Consider the following 26,516-nt stretch of genomic DNA (forward strand, 5'->3'; position numbering starts at 1 on the left):
TAGTAGAAGCATTATTAAACACTCATCTACAGACACCAGACAAGCCAGAAGGCTTGTTTTTTTCCCCTCAGAAATCTCATGGTGCTGCCACAACCACAAGGGATTCTGGGTAGGCGCATGCAAATAAGGTCAACGATAATCAGCTTTTGCCTCTATATCCACTTTATACATGGATCCCTTGAAAGTAATTGCCTGCTGTACAGGACAGCCTTTAGACAAAACTTGGGAAGAGGTGCAATATATATATATATATATACACACATAAAAAAACCACATTGGTATATGTAAGACTATTTTTTTTTTAATAAAATCTTGAGATAAAAAAACAGTCACAGTTTTACAGATAAATTATGTACAGTTAGTATAAATAGGAAAAATTACCCAAAAATATCTTGGTTAGCTTGTCCTGAATCGGAAATTACCCCATTATCCTGTATATGTTTGATTTAATTTTATTTAATTTTTTTTATTTTTCATTTTTTAACCCCTACCTAGTCCTATCTAACTAACCACCTTCCACGGTAACTTGACGATATAAACTAACAAACGTAAAAAATAACCCCTTAGGGGAGGTCATCATAGTGTTTTGAAACAATAATATGAACATAAACAACAGAAAAAAAATCTATATTAAATTATTTAGAAAATGTCTAAATCTCTGCTGTTGGCCAATGAGCTCCGGCTTTCTATCCCCCCTGCTAGCTGGGGCCAAAATGTGTGGCCCCAAGGTGGGTGATTTAATGTGAGAGCGCTTGAAATGAATGTTTTCAAATTAAGGGGATTTAAATGTCTGAACTTCTGTTCAGACATTTTCTTTCCACTGACGTCACTGCTGATGTTGCCGGGGATCCCCTTGCGGTGACTCAAAGGTCTAATAGTGTGATCAAGAGCTTGAGAGCAGAGCTTGCAGCTGTATGAAAAGAGGGATAAACTATGGGCACCACCAAAGTCTTCATGACATCACATATGGTTTCTCTTGATTCAGAAGAGATCCCTGGGGTTTGAAGATACCCTATATGTGATCTCTAGTTATGACGTAGTACTCACTTCTAGAGAGCAAACCAAAAAAAAAAAATCCAAAATATTAAAAAAACGTTTTAAAAAGAAATAATAAAAAAAATAACCAGCCTTACCACTTCATACCCCTCCCCTACAACAAAATTCTATTAAAAATGCTTCTCCTCACTAAAAATTTGTTTTACAAACTGCACATGTTACAATTTTGGCCTGTCAGGTAATTCAGCCCATCTAGCCTGCCTTCAGCTGTAAAGTCTCAAACCTTGGTCTTGTCTTAGATTCAGGACAGCCATATGCCCATCAAATGCATATTTAAATCCAGCCACTCTACCACTACCTCTGTGAGGCTCTTATATGCCAGCTTCTCAGTAGAATAAAACGTCCTTAAATTACATTTTAGCCTCTGATTTTCTCATTTTAGACTATGATATCTTGTTGGAACATTTCTTGTCCTTTTAAATAAACTTTCCTCCTGTACTTTATTAAAGTCCTTGATATATTTAAATGTTTCTATCACATCATCTCTCAATTCTCAACTCCAAAATAAACATATTAATATACAGTGCATGTAACTACCTCAACCACTTGTTTATATAATTAATATAAGGTCTTAGTGAGAATGTGCCTTTGCTTACCTTCCTCTTGTACATGTAGCATATTACCACATTACTAGTGTGTGTCAATGATGAAATATTTCATACTGTTAATCCCCCCCCCAGTTGCTGGAGGTGCAACATTACTCCTTGCCATATTGACACTGATGGGGGTGGTGGCACTGGTACTGGTGATGATGAGGTGGTGATTGACACCCTAATAGGCATACTTTTTCGATTGTCTTATCACAATTGACTCCAAGACATCTAACTTTTATGCAGACAATTTTTATGATGATAATGCAACTTTTAAAGAGATTTTTTATCAGAGATTTCATCTCTGATAGATATTCAACGGCCAACTGTAAGTGGTATTATTGGAAACTGGAAGCGTCAAGGAACAGCAGTAACTCAGCCACGAAGCGGAAGACCAGGGTAAGTCACAGAGCAGGTCCTCCAAATGTTGAGGCGCATGGTGCGTAAAAGTCACCAACGTTCTGCTGATTCCATAGCTGAAGAATTCCAAATTTCTACTGGAATTAATATCAGCATAAAAACTGTGCAACAGGAGCTTCATGGAATGGGTTTTAATAGCCAAGCAGCTGCATGCAAGCCTCACATCACCAAGTACAATGCCAAGAGTCGTATTGAGTGATGTAAAGCACGCAACCACTAAACTCTAGAGCCATGAAAACATGCTCTGTGAAGTTCACAAATTACACTTCTCTGCTTGGCAGTCTGATGGGCGAGTCTGGATTTGGCAAATGCCAGGAGAACATTACCTGCCAGACTGCATTGTGCTCACTATAAAGTTTCGTGGAGGAGGGATAATGGTATGGGGCTGTGTTTCAATGGCTGGGACCCTGACTTCCAGTGAAGGGAAACCTTAATGCTTCAGGATACTAAGACATTTTGGACAATGCTATGCTTCCACCTTTGTGGGAACAATTTTGGGAAGGCCCTTTTCTATTCCAGCATGAATGCCCCAGTGCACAAAGCAAGGTCCATAAAGACATGGCTGGATGAGTTTGATGTAGAAGAACTTGACTGGCCCGCACGGAGCCCGTCCTCAACCCTATCAAACACCTTTGGGATGAACTGGACGGAGATTGCCTGCCAGCCCCCACAAACTCTCTTCTTGATGAATATGCAAAAATTCCCACAGAAACACCCCCAAATCTTGTAGAAAGCCTTCTCAGAAGAGTGGGAGCTGTTATAGCTGCAAAGGAGGGACCAACTACATATTAATATTTAGAATGTGACATCATAAAAGTCCCTGTAGGTGTAATGATCAGGTGTCCCAATACTTTTGGCCATATAGTGTATCTAATTGAACCCCCTTGTGGCCTACAATATGTGGGAAGAACCACTAAACATTTGAAATACGAAAACATTCCCTATGTAAGCTTTTCACAGATTTTTACTATACAAATGTTTGAATTATTGAAGTAAAATAATTATATACTGAAGACAAATATATGTGTCTCCTCTTGATAAATTTCCTCATCCTGAGACATCAGAGGCGCCCTTGGATCATATAGTGGGATGAATATGTCTTAACTTTCTGAAGTGACTTCTATTTTCTCTGCAAATATTGAAGTAAATATTACACTATACATCTTTTTGTTATCCTGCTTATTTATAGATACATAATGTAATTTAATTTTTATATTGTTTGTTGGATTTTGTATAGGCTTTGATATTTTAAATATATGTTATATAACAATATATATTTTTTGGTAAAATACATTTTACTAAACTAGGGTGAATAATAGTCTCGGTTCACAGAACATTTCAACCTGCTTTATGCTGCCACCAACTGGCCAATTTATTTTTTTGCATTATGAATTTTACTTTTCTTGTACATATAAATTGTAATATGTAAATTAGACATTTTATTGATCTAAATTGTTTGGCTTTCACAGTCACTTGGGTCTTTTGTTGCAAGGGCTGCAAATTCAAGACCGTAAGCATGTTTTTGTTTCCAAGTCCAAATTCTAATGTAATGAACCCTTTATGTCCTGTTTTCCCATTGTACAGTGTCATGGAACATAATGGTGCTATAGTGTAAAAATCAAAAATGATTCAAAGCTCTCACCAAGATTAGCAAGGAGGAAGAGAGAGACTGAAGCCTCGATTTCTGAATCCAGTAACTAAATACAACAGCAATGCAGTCTTATCCACTAAGCAAGCCTCCAGGTGAGTTTTTCCCCAACACAACCCCATCTCACCAAAGGGTTGAGTAGAGAAAATAGCTGATACTTCCAAAAGCGGCTCAAGAGGACCTATGACAAAAGGCTCTGTAGAAATCTGACATGTCAATTACAAGTCAATGTCAAACATAGAGGAGGAGGGAATTGACTGAAGGATGCATTGCATATTTTAGCCACCAAAGGCTATTTTTTCAACCTTCTACCAAATTAGGATTTAGATGAACATATCCTCTAGATCAGGGGCGTTCAACGTGCGGCCTGCGTGCCAAATGCGGCCCGCCGGACTTCAAGGTGCGGCCCGCGTGACCAGGGCCAGAGTGGCCCACCAGGAAATTTGCCGGTGGGTCGGCTGGTCCGTGCACCGGCAGATCACATTCAAAGCAGCCATCGTGCGAACTTCGCACCCGGGGTGGCCGATTTGAACGCGTGATGCTCGAGGGGGCGGAGCTCACAGAAGGTGTTCTTCGTGTAAGGAGAGGGTCATCACATCGGAGGAGAGCAGGGGAAAAAAAAAAAGAAAAATGTAAGTATTACCACAAAAATAGTTAGAGGTTATAGGAAAGAGGAGCCATATAAGAGGGGAGGGGGGTGCTGGGTAATGGCATTACAAAATAAATATAAACAGGAGTGTGTGTGGCTGGGGTAATACTGGGGGCAGTGGGGACATCAATAGACAATAGACAAGAGGGTGGTTGGGCATCACATTAACCAATACAAAAGAGGTGGAGGCATCAATACACAAGGGAGGGGGTTGGCTGGGGCATCACATAAATCAATACACAAGGGTGCAGGGGCATAAATGCACAAGGGGGGGCAATACATAAGGTTGTGGGGAGGGGGACACAATCAATAGTAAAGGGGGCCTGGCTAGGGCATCAAAACACAAGGGGGCAAAAATACAAAAGCTGCAGTTAATGTCAAAGCAGTGTAGAAAAAAAAAAAATGCTTCAGTATGGCAGAGCCTGTCTTGGTGTGTGTGTGTTTGTGTGTGTTTGTGAGAACCTGTGGCAGAACCTGTCCTGGTGCATATTTGGTTGTCTGTTTTCTGGCACTTTACTTACTGTAGGAATAAATTGGACTATTTAATCTTTACTTATCCAGAGATAAAACTCCCTCCTGAATTTGTAGTCACTTCAGAGGACAAAACTTTCTTGGCCCAGAAATTAATGAGAGGAAAAGTAAAGGTGTTTGTGTTATTTACTCTGTTTCAATCTGCATATTTTATTAAAAAGGATTAATGGCACTAAATTGTGGCTTTAGGCGTCCCGTGTATGATGACTTTGTTAGTGTAATGATTACTCCCAGTCCCATCACATACGATTCTATCCTATATTATCTGCTGAGCACTGATGATCTCTTTATGCAGCACACATGGATGCTGAGGAGTTAAAATTCTGTCTAATTAACCCTGTATTAATATGCATTATAAAGCTAAAAGGCCATATTTTCTCTCAGTGAAAAATGAGTGCGGCCCACGCACACATACATTTCTGATGAAGCGGCCCACTGCAGAAAAAACTTGGACACCCCTGCTCTAGACTGTAAGCTCGTTTGTTACATACTACTTGTTATGTCCAGCGCTATGGAATTTGATGGCGCTATATAAACCATTAATATTAACAAAGGGATAATGGCCATTTTGTCAAAATGCTGGGTGACAGGTACATAGAGTTAGTTACTTATTTAAGCCCCATGGGGTGACTCCATAATTGATCCCACACACACTCGTCTTTTTTTTTTTTTTTTTTAAGTAACTTTTAGTGAAATTTGCATGTTGAAACAATCTTAAATAGCTGTTTGACCGCAAAAACAACCCCTATGTTGTATTAGACAATTTCATTGGGTAAGCCTCTGGAGTGAGCTTTAACAGCAGGATGACAAGTATCCTACCTCACATGCCCAATCACAATACTATTAACAAGATTAGCATCTTAGGCTTTATTTTTAAACTATTCTCATACAATGTTTCATGTTCCAATATTAAAATTCGGTACATATATTTAAACCATAAAAACTTTTCACAATATGTACATGTAGCCAGACATTACTGCAAAACAGGACACAAAAATACTCCTTTGTACGAATGGCATGGATAAGTATATGGAATTAATATTTGCATTTCACATACATTCATAGATCAAGCCCCAGAGATGCATAACATGGTTGGCATGATTGTTAAAGCCACTTAATATAAACCCATAAGTGAGCTGCGTAGGTAAATTTCAAGTGCAATTTGAACAAATTTAGGATTAAAAATGTAATTTATTTAATGCACACCCTTTATGCAAGTATGTCTTCAAAGTAGCGTAAAGATGACTTGGGAAAGCACAGAAACAGTAAATATTTCCATAAGTAACTTTTTTTTGCATTAAATGAACCTAGGATTCACAGCATTTAATTAATGTTCCTATAGTCTAAGTATTTGAATGTTAAAAAGTTGCATTTTAAAGTAAAAATATAGGTATAAGACTGGCAACTATATATTTGGATGTGAAACAGAAAACATTTTAATGAAAAAGGAGTATTGAGAATGTATTGTATTATACACATTGCTACCTGTGGGGATGCGATCTTTCCCAGGCAGGTCAGCTAAAACTACTAAACTCCATTTATAGATTGAAAACTAGGCTTTTGAAGGCAGCAGAACTGCCAAATATCTTACTATATCACAGGGAAGGAATGTGACCCGGGGCATAATTTCTATTAACATCTCCTTTAAAACAAACATACATTATATATCAAAAAGCAGCAAATGACGTGGCCTGGGTCTCCCAGACTCCAGGGACTTGTGAAGTGTTGCTTATACAGTATAAGGAAAGTCTTCAGAAATACTCACATAAAGAGTGTGCAGCTCTTAACTGCAATTCGTTTCTACTGAAATGCAAAACAAAATGCATGCAGAATTTCGGTGGAAGAACTTCATCTCTCCAAATCCTGAGCCTATTTAGTCAATAAATAATAGTCCAAACTTAATTAAAACCTCATTAATACACAATATGTCTTTAAAAATGGACTCACACAGGTTTGAACTTCTGTGTCCACTGCAGAACACTATTGCACTTTTAAATTATTGTGGGGATCAAACACCTGCAATTTATTACGGTTCTAAATATAACTTGTTTGGAGGCTCTCAAAAAAAATGAAAAATGTCTGTTATTTGAAGCATATACTACAGAAACTGTAATAAAAATATGTAATTACATTTGGCTTTTTACAAACAGGTCAAATTAATTTCCAAACATATCCCCTGGTTTCTGAAAAATATGATGCCATTTAATCAAGACACACAAGGGGTCTTAATTTTATGTTTTATTATTATTATTATTATTATTTTTACCATGAAGTACACTAACATTCAAAAGTATGGAGTCACTTAGAAATGTCCTTGTTTTGGAAATAAACATTTTGTCCTTTAAAGTAACATCAAATGGATCAGAAATACAGTCGACATTATTAATGTTGTAGCAGGGACTGATATCTGAATATCTTTACAGGTGTACAGAGAGCCTTTATCACTCCTGTGATCAAATGGCATGTTATATTGGCTAATCCAAGTTTAACACCTTAATGACAAAGCCCGTATATATATGTACGGGCTCAAAATGCATTGTTTTCAATGGGTTTAGGGACCGCCCATTGTCCTTAAGGGGTTAAGTTTAAGACGTTAACTGATAATTAGAAAACCCTTTTGCAATTATGTTAGCACGGCTAGAAATTTCCCCAAATTCCCAGTGACCCCAAAATTTGGAATGGTAGTGTATTGCAAGTAAAAAAAACAAAACATACCAGGATTTCAGGCAGTGCATGTTTCTCAATGCTACTTACAAGAGAAAACAATCCTGAAACATAAAATAGAAACACTTTACTAGTCAAGTCTGCAGAAAGAAAATTGAGATGAACAGCAACTTCTTTAGGGAGATTTCGGTAAAATCCCTACCGGCCTTTACAGCATATAAAACGCATTAAAAAAAAGGATAAGTGCTAAAGCAGTGACTTTCAGAAATTTACGATATCATACAAGCTTGGTCTGAAATACTGAAAGGCTGGTAGCAGTTGCCTTTATCAATGTTTTTGGATACGTTGGAATCTCAAGGGTTATTGACATAAAAACTGAAAATATGGGAGAGGTGGAGTCAATGGGATAAAAGTTATTGGTAAAGTAGAACTTATTGTACTCAGCCAATAAATGTGTCCCCCTTGGCTGTACCCATCGCCATTATTACTGTGGCCAACATGGTAAAACACTCTACTTATAGAACTGAAAAGAAGTATGGACTTAACCAGTCTAGCTAAAGCATAGTGAATGTTTGGCCAGCTCCACGTAGGGTTAGAGCACTTGGCAAAATCACATTAAGCAGCCCCCTGAGCTGATTTTGGTGACTTCAATGTGAACACAGCTGAGAAGCTAAATGCAGGAGGTGTGGGGGGGTTATTCTCTAAGGCAGGGGTTTCCAAAAAAAGCTGCAGTCAATTTACTAATTTCACTATCCATTAGGAAGAGGCAACCCAAGCAAGGTTCTCCTGCGAGAGCTATGTTTATCCTGTGTAATGCATAGCTACCTCAAGAAACCTCATCAAGCTACGTAAGAAAGCCAGTTAAGCTTTGCAGGAGAAGCTCGCCAGGATTGGCCTTTCCTAATGCAGAGAAAAATCTGTGAGAGATTACAAGTCTCTGCAAAATACCAGAGAAGCTTTTGATACATCTTGTCAGGTTACCTTGCTTGTATACATTTAATATTTCAATCACATACTTGTGATCAGACTTACTCAGTTGGCTATCCTGTAAATTCAGTGCAATTGAAAATTAAAAAAACGAAAAAAAAAAAAGTTTGTGGGCTACATTAATTCCCAAGAGTACTATTTAAAAGAAACACTTCAATTTTTTGGTTTGGTTGCATGAACTTTGTCCTTCTCTTAAAATGGGAAACAAAAACCTCAGTTTCACATCAAAAGGCAGGCCCTCGCTCAAGAAATTCAATCGACGATCCTAAGCTTTTGGTAGACAAAATGCACAAAACCCTTTTTTTATTGCAGTGAACTCATTCTCTTTAGCTTTCACACAGCAGGTGTGCGTATAAATGTTCCCTCAGCTCTGGTCAACAAAACAAAAACGAAGGAACAAAATAGGACGGAGTTTTTTTTCTATTAGGTAGTTTGTGGCGTGGTGCAGCTCTTTCATGATGTAGCAAGACTTAACAGCACCTTGCCCCCTGCATTTAGTAGCAGATATCTTAAAAGGCCTGACCGTGATTATATCTCAGGCAACCAACGTGAGACATGAACAGAATTATCCACGCAATCTGTACCAAACAAGTTCATAAGTTTTATTGTTCATGCTTCCCTGAATTGGCTGCTGACACTTCTCAAACTGTGCATTAAGACACATTAATGAGCAGACAGATGACAAATTGTAAGTCCACAGCTGGGGTAGGACCCACGAACCATCTTGGCTGGATCTCATTCCTTTGTAAACGGAGGTATGGAGTCCTTCTGAGACAGAAGCCGGGTGGAACTCATGTGACAAGGTTATTTCCCAAGCCGCTGCTCACAGCCCGCGTAGCAACGGAGAGCGAAATAAAAGTCTTCATAGCGTATATTCACATGTGAAGGTAAAGAACTGAGGAGGGGGGGAAAAAAAAAAACAATTCAACATTTGCTTAGTCTACATCAGCTCTAGATTTTAAAATTATAGCTACAAAACGACAATGTAATGTCAACTGCAATTTCTCAATATAAATACTTTTGTTCCATTAGAAACCCCATATTGGCTTGTCGTCATGTCCGTATGCTCTTTTGCGTCTTCTATGCGTGTGTACAATAGTCTTATTTTCAAAGCATACTCAACTGCTTACATGTATGTTACAGTTACATCTAAAAACCATGAGAGGTCTAACTTTAGGGCTTGTGTCCTGAACTTGCTACAGCACATACAAACAGTTGAGTTCCCTAGGAAGAAGCAACATGATTAAAAATCCCAGCTTGCCATTTCAATATCGCTTAAGATCGCTTATCTCCATGAGGGCATGAGTGCTAAATGCAGGCATCGTTGTATTTGTACTTGAAATTTGAGATAGAGTTTTATTCAGTTAACCGGATGAGGGGGCTCTGAACACACCTATAGAGCGCTGGTAAATACTTACATGATTTCTGAAAGTCTAATGTGCCATGGTAGAAATCCTAAAGTACTGGCTACATGACCAAATTTCAGTATTAGATCAGGGTCAGGGAAGCTTTGTGTACCTAGGGTAGGAAAGAAAACCGACATTAGCTCAGCAATATTTGTCTTGCATATAGAAAACCAGGAAAGGAAGTGTTTTTGCACACGTACTCACTTCTTAGTAAGTTGTCTAATACATTCACATCCAGGTCTCCTGGTTGGTTCTTTTTCTCTGCTACTAACTTACAGAATCTTTGGGCAGTTTTTCCAATTTCAGCCTTTCCATCTTCAGGAGATAGTATATTGACCACAGGCAAACAGCTGGGAGCTAAAGAGTGCACAGGGAAGCGTTAGAGAACATAAAACACAGCAATACATATAACAGAAAAATGCATAGCAAAGGGTCCTTTGCCAGAGGTGCTTGAAACATTTGCACACACATTTTAGATGGATAGAATATATACATATCTTTCTAGACTGAACTAGGGCTGCAACTAACGATTATTTTAATAATCGATTAGTTGGCCGATTATTTTTTCGATTAATCGATTAATCGGATAAAAAAAAATATGCACATTTTTAGTTTATTTAAAATAATTTAATGAACTGGATGTTAAAAAACAACTTAAAATTTACATTAACATTCTTATTTTGTTATGATGTAATAAAAAAACAATATTTTCAAAGTACAAAAACCCAAACACAATATTTATGAAACAAAATAACCCCAAACATTCTGAAAAGAGGTGGACTATTACTGTTCAAGAAACTTTGCCCCAGCCCTGGTACTTTGCACCCAGCACTTTGCACCCAGCCCTGGCACTTTGCACCCGGCACTTTGCACCCAGCACTTTGCCCCACCCCTGGCACTTTGCACCCAGCACTTTGCACCCAGCCCTGGCACTTTGCACTCAGCACTTTGCCCCAGCCCTGGCACTTTGCACCCGGCACTTTGCACCCAGCCCTGGCACTTTGCACTCAGCACTTTGCCCCAGCCCTGGCACTTTGCACCCAGAACTTTGCACCCAGCCCTGGCACTTTGCACCCAGCCCTGGCACTTTGCACTGTGCCCCTGCACCCAGTCTCCAACTCTGCCCTGCACCCAGCCCTGCCCCCACATTCTGCCCTGCCCCCACACTCACACCCTGCCCCCACACTCACACCCTGCCCCCACACTCACACCCCCACTCTGCCCTGCACCCAGTCTCCCACTCTGCCCTGCACCCCCACTCTGCCCTGCACCCAGTCTCCTGCCCTGCCCCCACACTCACACCCTGCCCTGCATCCCCACCCCCACTCTGCCCTGCACTCAGTCTCCTACCCTGGCCTGCCCCCCCACCCCCACTCTGCCCTGCATCCCCTGAAACCCCACCCCCGCGAACCGCTCTGTGCGAATGGAGCCACTCGCACAGAGCGAACCGCTCTGTGCGAACGGAGCCACTCGCACAGAGCGATTCGCACAGACATGAAGAATACTTACCTCCGGAACGCGTCACATCCGTCACGCAGTGCAGAGCGTGTAGCGGAAGCAGGGAACGCTCGCGGAGGTAAGTAAAAGGAGCCAAGAACGAATCGATCACTCGATTAATCGATAACGGAAATCGTCGACAACGATTTCCGTTATCGATTATTATTGATTTTATCGATTCGTTGTTTCAGCCCTAGACTGAACACCCAGTCTCCATGAGCTGACTGGTAGAGTAATATTAATAGGCACATATTAATAGGAACGATTGATACATTTTTTTACAAACATTTTCTAACCATTTTGTTCCATACATACATGTTTAACATATCTATATAATGTGCATTGATAAACATATTTACATAATGCCTAAATAATCTGATATACACTCTTTGTATGTAGCCCATTTAAATATATTTGACATAAAGACATTCAGTGTAATCTATCCCACATAAACCCCAACATGCTGGAATTTGGTCCACATACATACAACAGGCTTAGTGGAACACACACACACAACATTTTTTGCTTTCCAGATTTAAAACAAAGAAAAGACAGTGAACTTAAGATGCAAAGACAACAGAAACAGAAGACAACCTCTAGTAAAAAGATAAATAACACTTTCAATGGGCAACCTTAAAGATTTCTTAGTGTGGATGCTCCTTAAACCCATACCGGGTTTAATTAAATGTAAAACTGCAACTAATGAAAAAACCCTGTGTAAATAGCACAGGGTTACATGTGGTTGTTGGGGAGTGTGGTGTAAGTGCAAGGGTTAATTGGCAAGGGTCAAGCAAAGGACACTTGAGGAATGTCCTAGAATGCGCTCGCGCCGCTTAGTTTTACCGCTCTTTTCAATGGAATGCGCTCGCGAGCAGCTCGCGCCGCTTAGTTTTCCCGCCCTTTTGCATCTGGTTGCGCTCGCGAACAGCTTGCGCTAGTTTTGGGTGGGATTTTAGCCTATAAAAGAAGATGTTCTGAGGCGTCTGTTCACTACCCCTGGCTAGCGCTAACTGACTGCACTGACCTCCGAGTCTGGTGAGCGGCGGTTTTCAGCAGTGCCACGGGGAGCAGCATGGAAGAGCTGCTGAATTGTCTTCGCGAACGAGCCGGGAGAAGAGGCTTTGAAGAATGGCTGAAGAGCTGCCTGTCATCTGCTCCGGTTGCGGAAGAAATGGATTCTGCCGAGCCGGTTGAAGCTGGAGACATCGCGGAAGAAGAGAGTCTATGGCCGGGGAAGATGGCGTTTCTTCCTTCAATACATTCACGATCTCGCGAGATGTTGTGTCATCGCGGGATCAGGAACCGGTCGCAGCGACGTCAGCAGAGGGCGCAGAACGCGGAAGAAGGTCGTGTAGACTTTCCACAGCTCAGCGTACTCAAGCTTCCAGGGCGGTCAGAGGCAAACAGCCCTGCAAGAAGCGGAAGCATCATCAGACTGAAGATGAAGGGGAGTATCAGGGTCGTTATGACTCTGGATGTAGGCGTCAATCTGGCTGCATCTGCTCCCGTTGCGCAGGAGGTCTTTGAACAGCCCGGACCTTCTACAGGACAGACTGATACAGGGACAGCTGTGGGCGAGTCCCCAAAATATGATATGGATAAATTAAGTGCTGTTGTGGGCTCTTTAGTTAATTTACTGAAAGAATGGCAGGCCCCTAATCCAGCTCAGGCTTGGGGGGGGGGGAATGTAGCCGGCCAGAGGAATTTTGTTAACGAAGCTAATATGAAGGAAGCTTTGTCATGCGAGATGTCACCTTTGGGTTTTCATTTGTCAAGGGTGTTATATTGATATTTTGTCACTGCTTCCGACATCAAAAGAGTTTTTGGTGAAGCAGGATAAAGAGGAGGATAGGAGAAGACCGGTCCCTAGGTCTTTTAACAACTGGCTTCAGGCCTTTTGTATATATGCAAGTGTTTACTGTGAGAAACATAAAGATAGCAGTACCGGGTTGTTCCAACATTTAGAATCTGTCCTCGAGGCTTATAAAAATTTTGGGGGCATGTCTTGGTTTAACTATGACGAAATATTTCGTCAAAAACTAGCAGTGCACAAACATTTGAAATTTGGTATGAAGGATGTGGGTACATGGGCGAGTATAATTTTACCTCAACGCTATAATTATAGTAACAGGTTTCAGTCTTCTAATTCTAGTCAAGTGCGCCAGAAGGGCTTTTATTGAAGCGCAATGCAAATTTTTGCAAGTAATCACCCAGGTTCCAGATGTTTTCACAGAAATAGCGGGAATTCTAGCGGGAGGGAGTCTATTCAAAAAGGCAATGACGCCGGTGATAGTGTCAAGACTACTCTGTTGTTTAACCCCTTCGTGACAAAGGCTGATTTTACTTTTTGTACCCTTCATGACAATGGCCGTTTTAACATTTCTGCGCTGCTCGTGTTTACCTGTAATTTTCTTCTTTCCCGTTTACTGAACCCACACACATTATATATTGCTTTTTTTCAGGACAAGAAGGGCTTTCTTTAGATGACATTGTTTTGATTGTATCATATTATTTACTATTAAAAAAAAGTATAAAATATGGTAAAAAAATTTAGAAAAAAAATGACTGTTCCTAACTTTTAGTTGAAAAATCTTTTACTCATCTATAAAAGGTAATGAAAAAACCTGCTATTTGTCCTGAGTTTAGAAATACCCAATGTTTTTTTGCTTTTTTTTTTTTACACATTATGGGGCAAAAAGTACAGGTAGCGTTTTGCTATTTCAAAGCCATTTTTTCCAAATCTGGTAATTCTTCCCCTCATGTGCCATTTCGGGTATCTTTGAAGCCGGCCAATGCAATTTACCCCATCAAGTCATATATTTTTGAAAACTAGACAGCCCAGGGTATTCCAAATGCTAGTATTTTAACCCTTTTCAAGCACTAATTCTACCATCAGCCTTTGTCAAACTTTATGGTAGTAATTTTTTTTGCATTTGTTTTTTCACACACATTTTACTTTAGGTATGAATAAACAGGTTCTGGTATATGTCACTATCATAAAACACCCCAATATGTGTTTAGCAACATCTGAGTACAGCGATACCTCACATGAATGATTTTGCCTGGCTGTTTGGGGGCAAAAGGGCCACATTTGGGACATGCGCATTTTCAATGTTGAACTTTGGCATTTGGGGATCCACTGCCCATGCCCTATTTGATACATCTTTGAGCCGGGCCATTTCAGTGTGGCCAATAAAGCCATATATTTTTGAAAACTAGACACCCCAGGGTATTTTAAATGCTGGTATTTTAACTCTTTGCATGCACACATTTTACCACCAGAATTTTTTCAAAGTTTGCAGTAGTATTTTTTTGTGTGTATTTTTCCCCCACACACCTACTTTATGTATGAATTTACAGCTCCTGGTTTATGCCGCTGTCACATGACACCCCAATATGTGTTCAGCAACATCTCCTGAGCGCAGTGATACCCCACATGCATGGGTTTGTCATTTTTTGGGCGAACTAAAAGGCCACATTTGGTACATGTGCATTTTTCTAATTGGAAATTAGATGTGTGGCCATCCTTCCCCCAGTGTTATTAGGGACACTGTTGAACCCGGCCAATTCAATTTACCCCATCAAATCATACATTTTTTGGGCATTTAATATGCCAGTATTTTAACTCTTTCCATGCGAGAATTGTTTTAAGATAATGTGCTAATTTTAGGACTTGCTCACAAAAATATATTTTTTTATATATATATTTTATTATTTTTGCCTTTTTTTTAAAAAAAATTAAATTTTTTTTCAACTTGAAGGTTCCCCTGATAGTGACATCAGTGGGAAATTATTTTTACATTTTACTGTTTTTTTTACTATTTTTTTCTAATTATTATTATTAATTTTATTTTTTAATTTATTTTTACTAAATCACACTGATTAGAAAGCTGGGCTCCATTGACTTGCATGGTTGAATGCAGTACCTGTATTCAACCTGCAAGTAGAGCCAGAGTTCTCTAGAGGGTCAGGAGACCGTCTAGCGAACTTTTTCACCTTTATTGGTTTTTTTCCCGGGCCGCCGCCATCTTGCAGATGGCGAAGATCACCGGCAGCTGCGGCTGTGACCCCTCTCCGGAGCGGTCACAGCCCATCCAAAGGTAAGTGTTTGGTGTCGCTGGATGCCTCCTGATCGAGGCATTCCAGCGACACCATTTAAGTTTAGGAGGTGATCGTTGATCGCCTCCTAAACGCTTTTAAAACGGGCGTCCGCCGCCATACAATGTACAGACATGGCCCCTGGTGCCGATCGTGGCGTTGCTGAATGCCTTGAGGTCGAGGCATTACAGCAACGCCATTTGGGTGCAGAAAGCGAACGTAGATCGCTTTCTGCACCCGTTTAAAGGCGTGCCGGTTCTGGCACGTCATTTGTCATAATCGACTTGTTTTTCCGTGCCGTGCCAGAACCGGCAATTGTCATTAAGGGGTTAAACAACTACCCAAACAAGCAGATGGCTGATTTACTTTTTAAGGGTTTCAGAGATGGTTTTAGAATTCCATTATATAATGAAGAGGAATTCATTTGGGTTGATAATTTGAAATCTGTGGTTGAAAATGTTCCAGTGGTACGGGAGAAAATTCAAAAAGTTATCTCTGGGTAGGATTGAAGGTCCTTTTAGGAATCCGCCTTTTAAAAAGTTTCGGCTGTCTCGTTTGGGCTTAGTGCCTAAGAAAGAGAAGGGTTCCTTTAGGCTGATTCACCATCCGTCTTACCCGAAAGGTGAATCACTGAATGATCAGATAAGTACAGAAGATTTTCCAGTGAAATACGCGTCTTTTGAAGACGCATTATACTGGGTTAGGCTTTATGGTAAAGATGCTTTGTTGTCAGCGGTGGATGTGGAATCGGCGTTTAGATTGTTGCCAATTCATCCAGATTGTTTCCATTCTTTAGGTTTCCAGTTCGAAGGTGAGTTTTATTTTGACAAGTGTTTACCAACGGGTTGTTCAATTTCATGTTTTTATTTCGAAGCTTTTTCAGGTTTTTTAGAATGGTTAGTTAAGAAGGTTGCTGGTTGTAGTTCAGTTGTTCATTATTTAGATGATTTTTTTTTCATAGGTAAGAACGGTTCTGGTGATTGTAATAAGCTGTTGAATTCATTTATTGAGATTTCGGAGTATTTAGGCATTCCATTAGCTAAGGATAAAACGGTTTTTCCTACTACTTCGCTTCAGTTTTTGGGTATTGTTATTGATACAGTGAACATGGAGTTTCGTCTGCCTTTAGAAAAAGTGTGTAAATTAAAAGTTATTAATGAGGTATTATCAGCAAAAAAAGTGACGGTTAAAAAATTTCAGTCGTTGTTGGGTCAGCTTAATTTTGCTGGAAGAGTTATGCCAATGGGCAGAGTTTTTTCTCGGCATATGTCGAGATGTATAGCTGGTAAGAAGATAGGTCATCATAGGGTAAGAGTAAACAATCAAATCAAGGAGGATTTGAAGGTGTGGAGAATGTTTCTAGAAAATTTTAATGGTGCTATGGTTTGGCAGGAGGATTTTATTAATGCAAGTGAATTAGAGCTTTATACTGATGCTGCTGGTTCAATCGGCTTCGGAATCTATTGGAAAGGTAAATGGGCAACAGAGAAATGGCCATCGTCCTGGTTTTCAGCAGGTTGGACTAAGAATTTAGTGCTGCTTGAATTATTTCCGGTGGTGGTAGCTGTGTATTTATGGGGCGAGAATTGGGCGAATAGAAGGATAATATTGCTGAGAGCCAAATCAATGCCGGTTATTAACCTGCTTAGACATCTGGTGTTTTTATGCCTGAAGTATAACATATGGTTAAAAGCTAAGCATATTGAGGGGATTAAAAATGTTATTGCTGACGCCCTATCTCGATTTGATTTTAAGGTTTTCAGGCAGTTGGCATCGATGGCGGACAAGGAGGGCTTAGAAGTTCCGGTGGATGTTTGGCATTTAAGATCGCAGAGTTAAGTCATTACTTGTATAACTCTCTCTCAAAAGCTACTTGGGTTAGCTATGCGAAGGCTTGGAAGGAATGGGTTAATTTCATGCATATAAGAAGGTTAAATTAATTTGATAATAATATAGAAAGAACTTTGGAGTTTGTGTTAATGTTAATTAACAACTGGTTTTCTCGTAGTAGGATTGATTGCTATCTCTTGGGTGTTTCTTTCTTTATGAAGTTAGCAGGCAAACAACCTATAGGTAAAGATTTTTTGACGAAACAGATATTGAAAGGTCTCAGTAAGAAGCAAAGGAATTTGGATAATCGTAAACCTATTTCTTTCAGTTTACTTCAAAGTTTGGTTGGGGTTGTACATAGGAATTGCTGGGATGAATATGAAGCATTGTTATTCAGAACGGCATTTATTATAGCATTCTTTGGCGCCTTTCGTGTAAGCGAATTGGTGGCAGCTAATAAGAAGGGTGGTTCTGGTATTAGACATGAAGATGTTTTCTGTGATGATAAGTTATTGATTTATTTAAGATCGTCAAAAACAGATAAATCAGGAAAGGGTTGTTGGGTCAAACTGGATAAAGTATCAAATTGCACGGTTTGTCCGGTTCAAGCAGCAGAGCTTTTTAATAAAAATAGGCCAGATTTCACCGGTAACTGGTTAATTCATAGGTCCGGTTTACCTTTGACGCTGTTTCAGTTTAAAAAAGTTTTACGAAACTGTTTAATTAGCTTAGGTTTGGGATCCGAAAAAATCTCTTCACATTCCTTGCGAATTGGTGCTGCAACGGAAGCAGCTTTACTGGGTATTGATAATTCTATTATTAAAAGGTTGGGTCGTTGGGACATACATAAGACCTCATTTATTGTAACTTATGCTGCTGTGTTAATATCAATTTCTTACAGGTAAATGTCCAACTGTGGTTTGGATAGTAGGACATTCTTTTATTTTCTGGGCGCATCGAAGAGCCGCTGCGAGATGTTACGGAGAAAATCTCAGTTTCAACTCAGAAAAAATCGTTATTTATTGGATAGGTATAAGGGGTTTAAGCATTTTTCAATTAAAGGTTAATGTATTAAGTTTTATTCAGGTTTTTCCATGGCCTGATGTTATGATTCTTCATTGTGGGGGGAATGATTTGGGGAAAGTTAAATCTGTTCAATTGTTGAGGGACTTTAAGGATATCGTGATGCAGCTAAAGGATACATTTTCGGGCACAACGTTTGTGTGGTCCGAGATTGTTCCACGTTTAATTTGGTTGCAACGTCAGGATTTTAAAGCTTTAGAAAGGGTAAGGAGAAAATTAAATAGATCTATTGAAAAATTCATGGTAATGGAAGGAGGTTTAAGTTTTAGACATGTTGATTTGGAAGGGGGCTGTGCAGGCCTCTATAGGAACGATGGTATACATTTATCTGCGATTGGTTGTGATATTTTTAATGCTGATTTGCAAAGCATGGTGGACAAGGCCGTGGTTTTTATGGAAGGGGCCACAAATGGCTTTTAAATATCCATTTGTGGCAGTTGGGGGTTTTTATTGTTAGGTGTAAGGCCGACCGGCTTTTGGGGCAGTTGGCTTTGATTTGATTATTTATAACGCTGTGGTTTGGGCCAAGAGTTTGTTCTGTTTATTTGATATTCAGTTACAAGTTGTTGAGGTAAAGATTTTTCGGATTGGTTATTCTGTGATGAATTAGTTATAAGCTAAATAAAAGACTACGGCCTTTGTTTATCCACAAATTTGTTCCAGTGTCATTTATTTATTATATTGATACATTTTGGTTACAAGCATTGCACCATACAACCACATGAAAAAACCCTGTGTAAATAGCACAGGGTTACATGTGGTTGTTGGGGAGTGTGGTGTAAGTGCAAGGGTTAATTGGCAAGGGTCAAGCAAAGGACACTTGAGGAATGTCCTAGAATGCGCTCGCGCCGCTTAGTTTTACCGCCCTTTTGCATCTGGTTGCGCTCGCGGACAGCTCGCGCTACTTTTGGGCGGGATTTTAGCCTATAAAAGAAGATGTTCTGAGGCGTCTGTTCACTACCCTTGGCTAGCGCTAACTGACTGCACTGACCTCTGAGTCTGGTGAGCGGCGGTTTTCAGCAGTGCCACGGGGAGCAGCATGGAAGAGCTGCTGAACTGTCGCCCGCCCTCCCTTCCCTACTTAATTGATGTTAATAAAAAATTTTTTTTTATAAAAAAATAAATAAAAATGATTGAATATGATATTTCTGTCGTGGCTTTTATTGGGGTTAAGTTGCTCTCTGTAAAAAGGGTGAACAAATGGGGGGTTTTTATTGTTAGGTGTAAGGCCGACCGGCTTTTGGGGCAGTTGGCTTTGATTTGATTATTTATAACTCTGTGGTTTGGGCCAAGAGTTTGTTCTGTTTATTTGATATTCAGTTGCAAGTTGTTGAGGTAAAGATTTTTCGGATTGGTTATTCTGTAATGAATTGGTTATAAGCTAAATAAAAGACCACGGCCTTTGTTTATCCACAAATTTGTTTCAGTGTCATTTATTTATTATATTGATACATTTTGTTACAAGCATTGCACCATACAACCACATGGTATTTGCTCTAATGAACCTTAGACAGACGTATGACACACACAATAGAAGACAACAGATCACTTTTCTGCCCTGTACAGAAGTAGTTTACACAGGGCTGTAGGAAGGGTGAGGCAAGAGAGGCACGCACCCCGGGCGCAGCTGCGAGGGGGCGCACAGCCGCTCGATCAGCAGCTGCGGCCTGGTTGGGAGATCACGATCTTCCTCTATACGGCCCAACTTTAGGGAGCGCAAGGTCTGTCATTTCAGACCTTAGCTTCAGTGCTCCCTAATCACTATGCGCCGAGAAATTATAGTGAAGGACCTCAAGCTCCCAAAATTAAACGGAAGATGAGAAAGGTAAGAGATGGGGAGAAGGGGGTGTAAGGGCAGTGTACGTGTGTATGGGCAGGTGTGTGTAAGAGCAGTGTAGGTATTTGTGTGTTTATGTGCATATGTTTGTATAAAGCAGGGCTTGACAATTTTTTTTAAACCTAGGAGCCAGCTAAAAAAGTTAGGAGCCAGGACTTTTTTTTGCCTTACACTCACACTTTGCCCCAGCACTCACGGTCTCACACTTTACCCTAGCCCTCACATTGCCCCAGCACTCACACTTTGCCCACACTAAAAAGCACCAGTGCATACTTTTAATTACCATTAATTAACTCTATCCCCAGTTTCCCATAGGCATCTTTGTCACTAAATAGCTTCCCATAGTCCCATGTTTAGTGACAAAGATGCCTATGGGAAAATGGGAACAGAGTTTGCTTTTGCCCCCAGTTTCCCATAGGCATCTTTGTCACTAAACATGGGACTATGGCAAGCTATTTAGTGACAAAGATGCCTATAGAAAATTGGGGACAGAGTCTGCCTTTGCCCCCAGTCTCCCATAGGCATCTTTGTCACTAAACATAAGATTATGGGAAGCTATTTAGTGACAAAGATGTCTATAGGAAACTGGGGACAGAGTTTGCCTTTGCCCCCAGTCTCCCATAGGCATCTTTGTCCCAGCCTCCCACTGCCAAGCATGCCCCCAGTTACTTCCACTTACCTGACCCCGATGTGCACTCTGTTGGATTCATTCTCGCTGCTGCTGCCGGCGGCTCCACCCATCATCCTCACTGAACCGGGCTGGCACCGCCCACAAAGCTCATTGAGCAGCGCTGGTGCCGCCTACGAAAGTTATTGAGCGGCGCCGGCTGACTCACTTCTGTTTTCAATCGACAGGGGTGGCGTTTTAAGAAGCTGTCCCCGTTGATCCGAAATAGAATTGAGTCAGCTGGCCAGCGCGACTCAGTAACCTTTGTGGGCGGTGACAGCGCCGTTCAGTGAGGAGGGTGGGCGGAGCCGCCGGCAGCAGCGGGGTTGTCTGCATCGCACAGACACCCGCTGCTGCCGGAAAGGAGGATCCAAGTCCCCTGCAACGCCGCGGGGGATCTGGATCCTAAACCCAATTATAGGTTTGGCTCACAAACACCTAATAAACAAAATTATCAGTCGCCATGGCGACCTGGCGCCTGGGATTTGTCGAGCCCTGGTATAAAGGCAGGGGTGAGTAATGGCAGTGTATGTGCATAAGAGCATACGAGCAGTGTATGTGTATATGCATTTTTATGGGCTGGTGTGTGTAAGGGCAGTGTAAATAAAATAGCCTCTGTAAAAATAGCTGGGGGGCACAGTATTCCATTCTTGCCTCGGGCGCAAAAGGAGCTAGCTACGGCTCCGAGTTTACAGCAGGACTAAATGTCATATTTAACATGTAAAATACAGCTTGCGACAACAATAAAGGCCAAGTTCCAGAGCTTGCATCGGCTCCCAAAGGGAATATTTAGCCCGATATCCGATAGGGTCTTAAAGGACTTGGCAGGAGAAGGATGCCATTAGCAATACATAATAAAGGAAAGTCCGGTAAACCAGCACCTCTTTGGAACACAAAAAACTTGAACAATTGGCGCATTGAGAACGAACCTATTATATGTGCTTTTTGCTCATATCTTCTAGCTATTTCCACATGAACGTTCACGTCGCTGAGAAACATACCTTTATCTGTTTTGTCAACGCTGCCATTAGCGTAACCAAAAGTGTTCTTGGAATACTCATGGTCCAATAATTCTTTCTGCTGTTTTAACACTTTATCCATCAGCTTGGAACTATTTTGTTTGAAGAGACCTTAAAGGACAAAAAAGCAAGTCATTTTCGACTTATTTACTTGTTCCGGATTTGTGTTTAACGGTAAACAGACAGAAGCAGCTGAAACCATCTAAAACCCACACTGACTAGTTACCAGAAAGCAATGCTGTTCAAGATCACCTTGAAGTACTATTGGCTTAATTAAACCAACTAGAATTTGCAACCCCTGCTACCTCTGTCTGTAAATATAATTATTTCCTTAACATTTAAAAGAATCTCTTATATTATATTTAAAGTACAAAAACTTGCTGTGAACTTCCCTGCCTTTATCACTTGCTATAAAGATAAGGACAAACATAGCCAGCAGGGTCTACTGCAAGTCCAGGATAAGTATACACACACACACCAGAGATGAAGCCGACTAGAGGACAATATATCTCGTGGCAGAAGATGTGTTCGGGGGCACAGGGCAAATGCTTTTGGGTGAATTCTCCAGAATACATCCATGCAATTAAATGGGGAAGACCATAAAACTTTCAAGGAACAGCTGCTGATGTTTTAGGGGCTGAATATGTTAAAGATGATTTAAAACTAAAGTAATTTAAATTAAATTAATCATAGCTATTCTATTTATTGCAGTTCTTCATCACTTTATTCATGGTGTTTTCCATAATGCCCATGAATGATAATTAAAAAAAAATGTAGACAGGGCTATTTCTTCTCCAACACAGTGTAGCCAGCAGTAGTTAATGGATTTAAAACGCTGTTCCACTTTTATATATTAAAATGCTAAGCAACTAAACCTTAGAATATCTGTCATTCTATGTGTTCCTATCAGGATTTAAACGTAAAAACAATTAAGAGATAAGATGCATTTTCAGTTTCTACCCATTAGTGTTTGGGTATCCCATAGCAATAGTTAGAAGTAAAAACGCTGAATGAAGCTAGATTTCATATGATTAAATATATTCTTTCCGGAAAAACTTGGGGGCATTAACCCATTCAGTATTCTTGTATTCATGTTTAAATGCCTGAAACATGTTTGATTTCTGTTAGGATGTCAGGTCTGTCTAAACTGGATTGGGCAATTTAGTCATGATATCATGACTGATACTAACTCCACCTCGAAACGCAAAACCCTAGAGCACATTTGCAATTTGAATAGGAAGTCTTTTTACCGCTATATGATACATAGCCACTCAATGAAATGTGTTTAATGAAATAGCGTACTTTGATAGGCAGGGCGCTGAGAAAGCAGGCAATCCAGACAATCAGAACGTCACCTAAGAACCTCTCTCATAACGCTTTATGCAGTTCAGCAGACAGCTTAAACTATGTAAAACAAATTTCTATCTCCAAGTACAATCTATTACAAGTGCTCCAGCACACTCTACAATGTTGCACAATCAACTATTATTGTAACATTTCAGATTCATCTTTCACCTTCTTAGCTGAAGAGGCATAAGTCTACCAGTCAGCAAAAGGGAACTCGAACCACCCTACCCACTTTTCTTTTAGGGACATTTTAGTATCCCCGATAGCCTCACTACAGAGGAATAGTGACATTGAGTAATTTAATATGCGTTCTTCAAATAAATAAAGCCCTTACTTAGCACGGAAGAGGCAGCCCTGTTCCAGCATCTGCCCTTCTCCTCCTTGGTCCAACAGAATTGTCACACGATGGAGGAGGAGGAGGGCAGCTGAAGCTAATTTTTCTTTTTTAAAATCAAGTTAAAGTACTCAGAATACTTTTCTGATGTAGCGAATCACAAGTAAGGATCAAATTCAAGATTGATTATGGTCTTCTAAACACTCCTGAGGCACCACTATATTGCTAAACCACATGCATTTCCCTTTAAGCACACAAATAGGGTCACCAACGTATGCGGTAGAATCCCACCTGGTCGCAGGAAAAAGCATTTGAAGAACAATGTCTCGTGTGCCTCTTAAAGGAAAATGCTCGACTCATGTCTTTTTGCCACATAACGAGCATCGCTCAACAGCAGGGTTACTTAAAGCAGATGCGTCACTTGTTCTCCAAGTTCTATCGTTTACAGTCCGGCACACTAAATAAAGACATGTGATGGAATTTCCACATTAGCGTAAGCCTAATGATGTATCTGCAAGTCATAGAGTCCTGAGTTGGTAACTTATTGTTCTGCATTCACTACCTCCTTCTGCAGTCGCCAAATGTGAGGACATCATGACGTCTTTTCTATATCTAGCAAACCAGCTCGGGTGCTAGTTGTTTCTGCTCACGTATTCTGCAGCCAGGCACATCGAGCCACCGGCTATGTGAGCAGTTATCGGTATGGTGCAGCCGTACAAATCCAGCTGTCGGCCACACTGACGTCGCCAGCCAACCGCCAGTCCGGGCAGGGACAGCACACCTAAACAGGGCTGCTTAGGTACTATAAGCGTACTGGATACATCAGTAAAAGTTTTCCAATTCTCAATTTGTTATGTTTTAGAAACATCATTTGACAGTAGATAAGAACCATTTGGCCTGTCTCTTAACCCTTGTTTTATTCAGGATCGCTTTATGCTTATATCATGCAGGTTTAAATCCCCTCACTGTATCAGCCTCTACCACTTCTACATGGATCTATCATCCTCTCTGTAAGATAATACAGTGATCGCGCACTGAAAAGGACATGTCTAAAGAGCAGCTGTCATGAGCTGGCTTATCGATTTTTTACTTCCAGTCTACATCCTCCCAGACTAGACAGCCAAGGCAGATCAAATGGACACGGACATAATACCTCGATTATCATACACGCTGACATAGGAGATGCCGGCCGCCATGCACCACGCCACTAAATTGGCTACATCCGTGTAGCTCTCTTGCTCCTCATTGATGATCAGTCCCACGTGCACGGGCAACTTGGCCAGGCTGGACACATCAGTCCTGAAGCAGCGGCCCTGCACCTGTTGCTGGCACTTGCAGTCGCTCTGCTGCCTGGTGAATGGGATGTTGCACTGGAGCCGCTGCAGGTACTTGCAGTCACACCGGTGCTTCAGGTACCGGCAGTCGCAGTCGGGCCGCGGGTCCTCGCAGCGACACGGCTGCTGAGCGAGCTGGTCCCGCCGCGTTGACAGGTACGTGCAGTCCCGCCTGGCTCCTGCTCGCTCGCGGAGACCGAAGTCACTCGGTACGAGGAGAGCGACCGCCGCGCGCCACAGCCTCCAGTCCCAGAAGCGGAGCAGCCACAAGAGGAGTGCGCGCTGGGCCCACAGCGCCACGTACAGGAAGCGCCAGGCCAGCGCGTACACCACGGACATGTCCGACACCCCGTCAGTGACACCGAGCCATCGGTAACTCCACAGCCCCACTCCCGTACATTATGATCCAACCGGCAACACGGGGAGCACGTCGGTGTCAGCTATTGGCTAGCAAATCAGGGATCGTCACTTCCGCGGGAAAGCGGCTGAGTGACGTGGCCTGGGAAGGTTGGAGCCGGAACCTAGAAAAGGGTTTAGTAAATCACAGAGTGGACGTGAGCGAAGTTCGTTTGGAGAGAGCGCCACCTGGGAGCGTGGCGGGCATGTGCAGAAAGATTATAAACTGTGCCTGAAATGAACTGCTGTCGCACGGACTTTGGTTGGAACTGCACAGTGCACAGTACTTCAAGCACATGCCGTAAAGCCCATCAAAACTCACTGCCTGATACCTAACATCATCTATAGAACATGGGCGTGCTGTGCTGTATAGAAACAAACACGTACATATACACACTCACATACACACTTACACGTATATACATATAGATACATATCTATAGCTGCTCACAAGTGGCAGTGCCTTTAGTGGGGGGTCATGTAGCATGATTCCACTGTACTCCTGCCATCATGAGTGGGCTCATACTGCCCCCAGGCCTGCCCGCCAGCCCCCGTATGTAAAGATAGAAAATCAGCATTTCCCATCAATACAATTATTGGTTTTTAATAAAAAGTGATTAGGGCGCAAAAGTCAGAAAGTTGTCTTATCACCAGAGTAACAATGGATTGGTCCAATCGCCAGGAACAATCCAATAGTTGAAATGGTGATAAAACCAGATTTGGCACCTGGCTCACTTTATCCACGTAACACACATTGCTGTGTATTCTGGTCACTCTTTACATGTGTCTGCAGTTGGCTGTCATTGTTTTTCCAGACATATGACTTTCATATGCATCCGAGCAGCATGTATAAAGTGCTACCAGAAAGTGTGTAGTATTCATATGCACACACAAGCGAATAATTCTGTTAGGTGTTCTTATACGTTCTACTTACTCTGAAACAAAACTTTTGAAATCCTAGTCAAGAAAATGCAATAGCTGTGGCAAAAATTAACATTGGGTCAAGCCCAGTCTCCACGTGAGTCTACAGATGGCACATGACTGGTGTACTGGCCCAGGGCAGGCCCCAGCAGCTGCCCGGCAGGACCTTACTGCCTACTTCTTTGCATGGAACATGACTGAC

General features: G+C 41.2%; 1 protein-coding gene across 1 annotated transcript; it reads right to left on the reverse strand.

Annotated features, from left to right (window-relative positions):
* Nucleotides 1–9,349: 9,349 nt before the first annotated feature.
* On the reverse strand, nt 9,350–25,336 carry LOC149288050 (dehydrodolichyl diphosphate synthase complex subunit nus1-like). The gene is made up of 5 exons (XM_089492178.1): nt 24,817–25,336; nt 21,965–22,093; nt 10,156–10,308; nt 9,964–10,063; nt 9,350–9,440 (listed from the first exon to the last, which is right to left on the reverse strand). The coding sequence occupies exons 1-5, from the start codon at nt 25,334–25,336 to the stop codon at nt 9,350–9,352; spliced, it is 993 nt and encodes a 330-aa protein (XP_089348304.1).
* Between the last annotated feature and the right edge of the window lie 1,180 nt (nt 25,337–26,516).

This window comes from Sceloporus occidentalis, unplaced genomic scaffold (assembly GCF_023333645.1).
Source record: "Sceloporus occidentalis isolate IW3139 unplaced genomic scaffold, rSceOcc1.0.p SCAF_54, whole genome shotgun sequence".
Classification (NCBI taxonomy): Eukaryota; Metazoa; Chordata; class Lepidosauria; order Squamata; family Phrynosomatidae; genus Sceloporus; species Sceloporus occidentalis.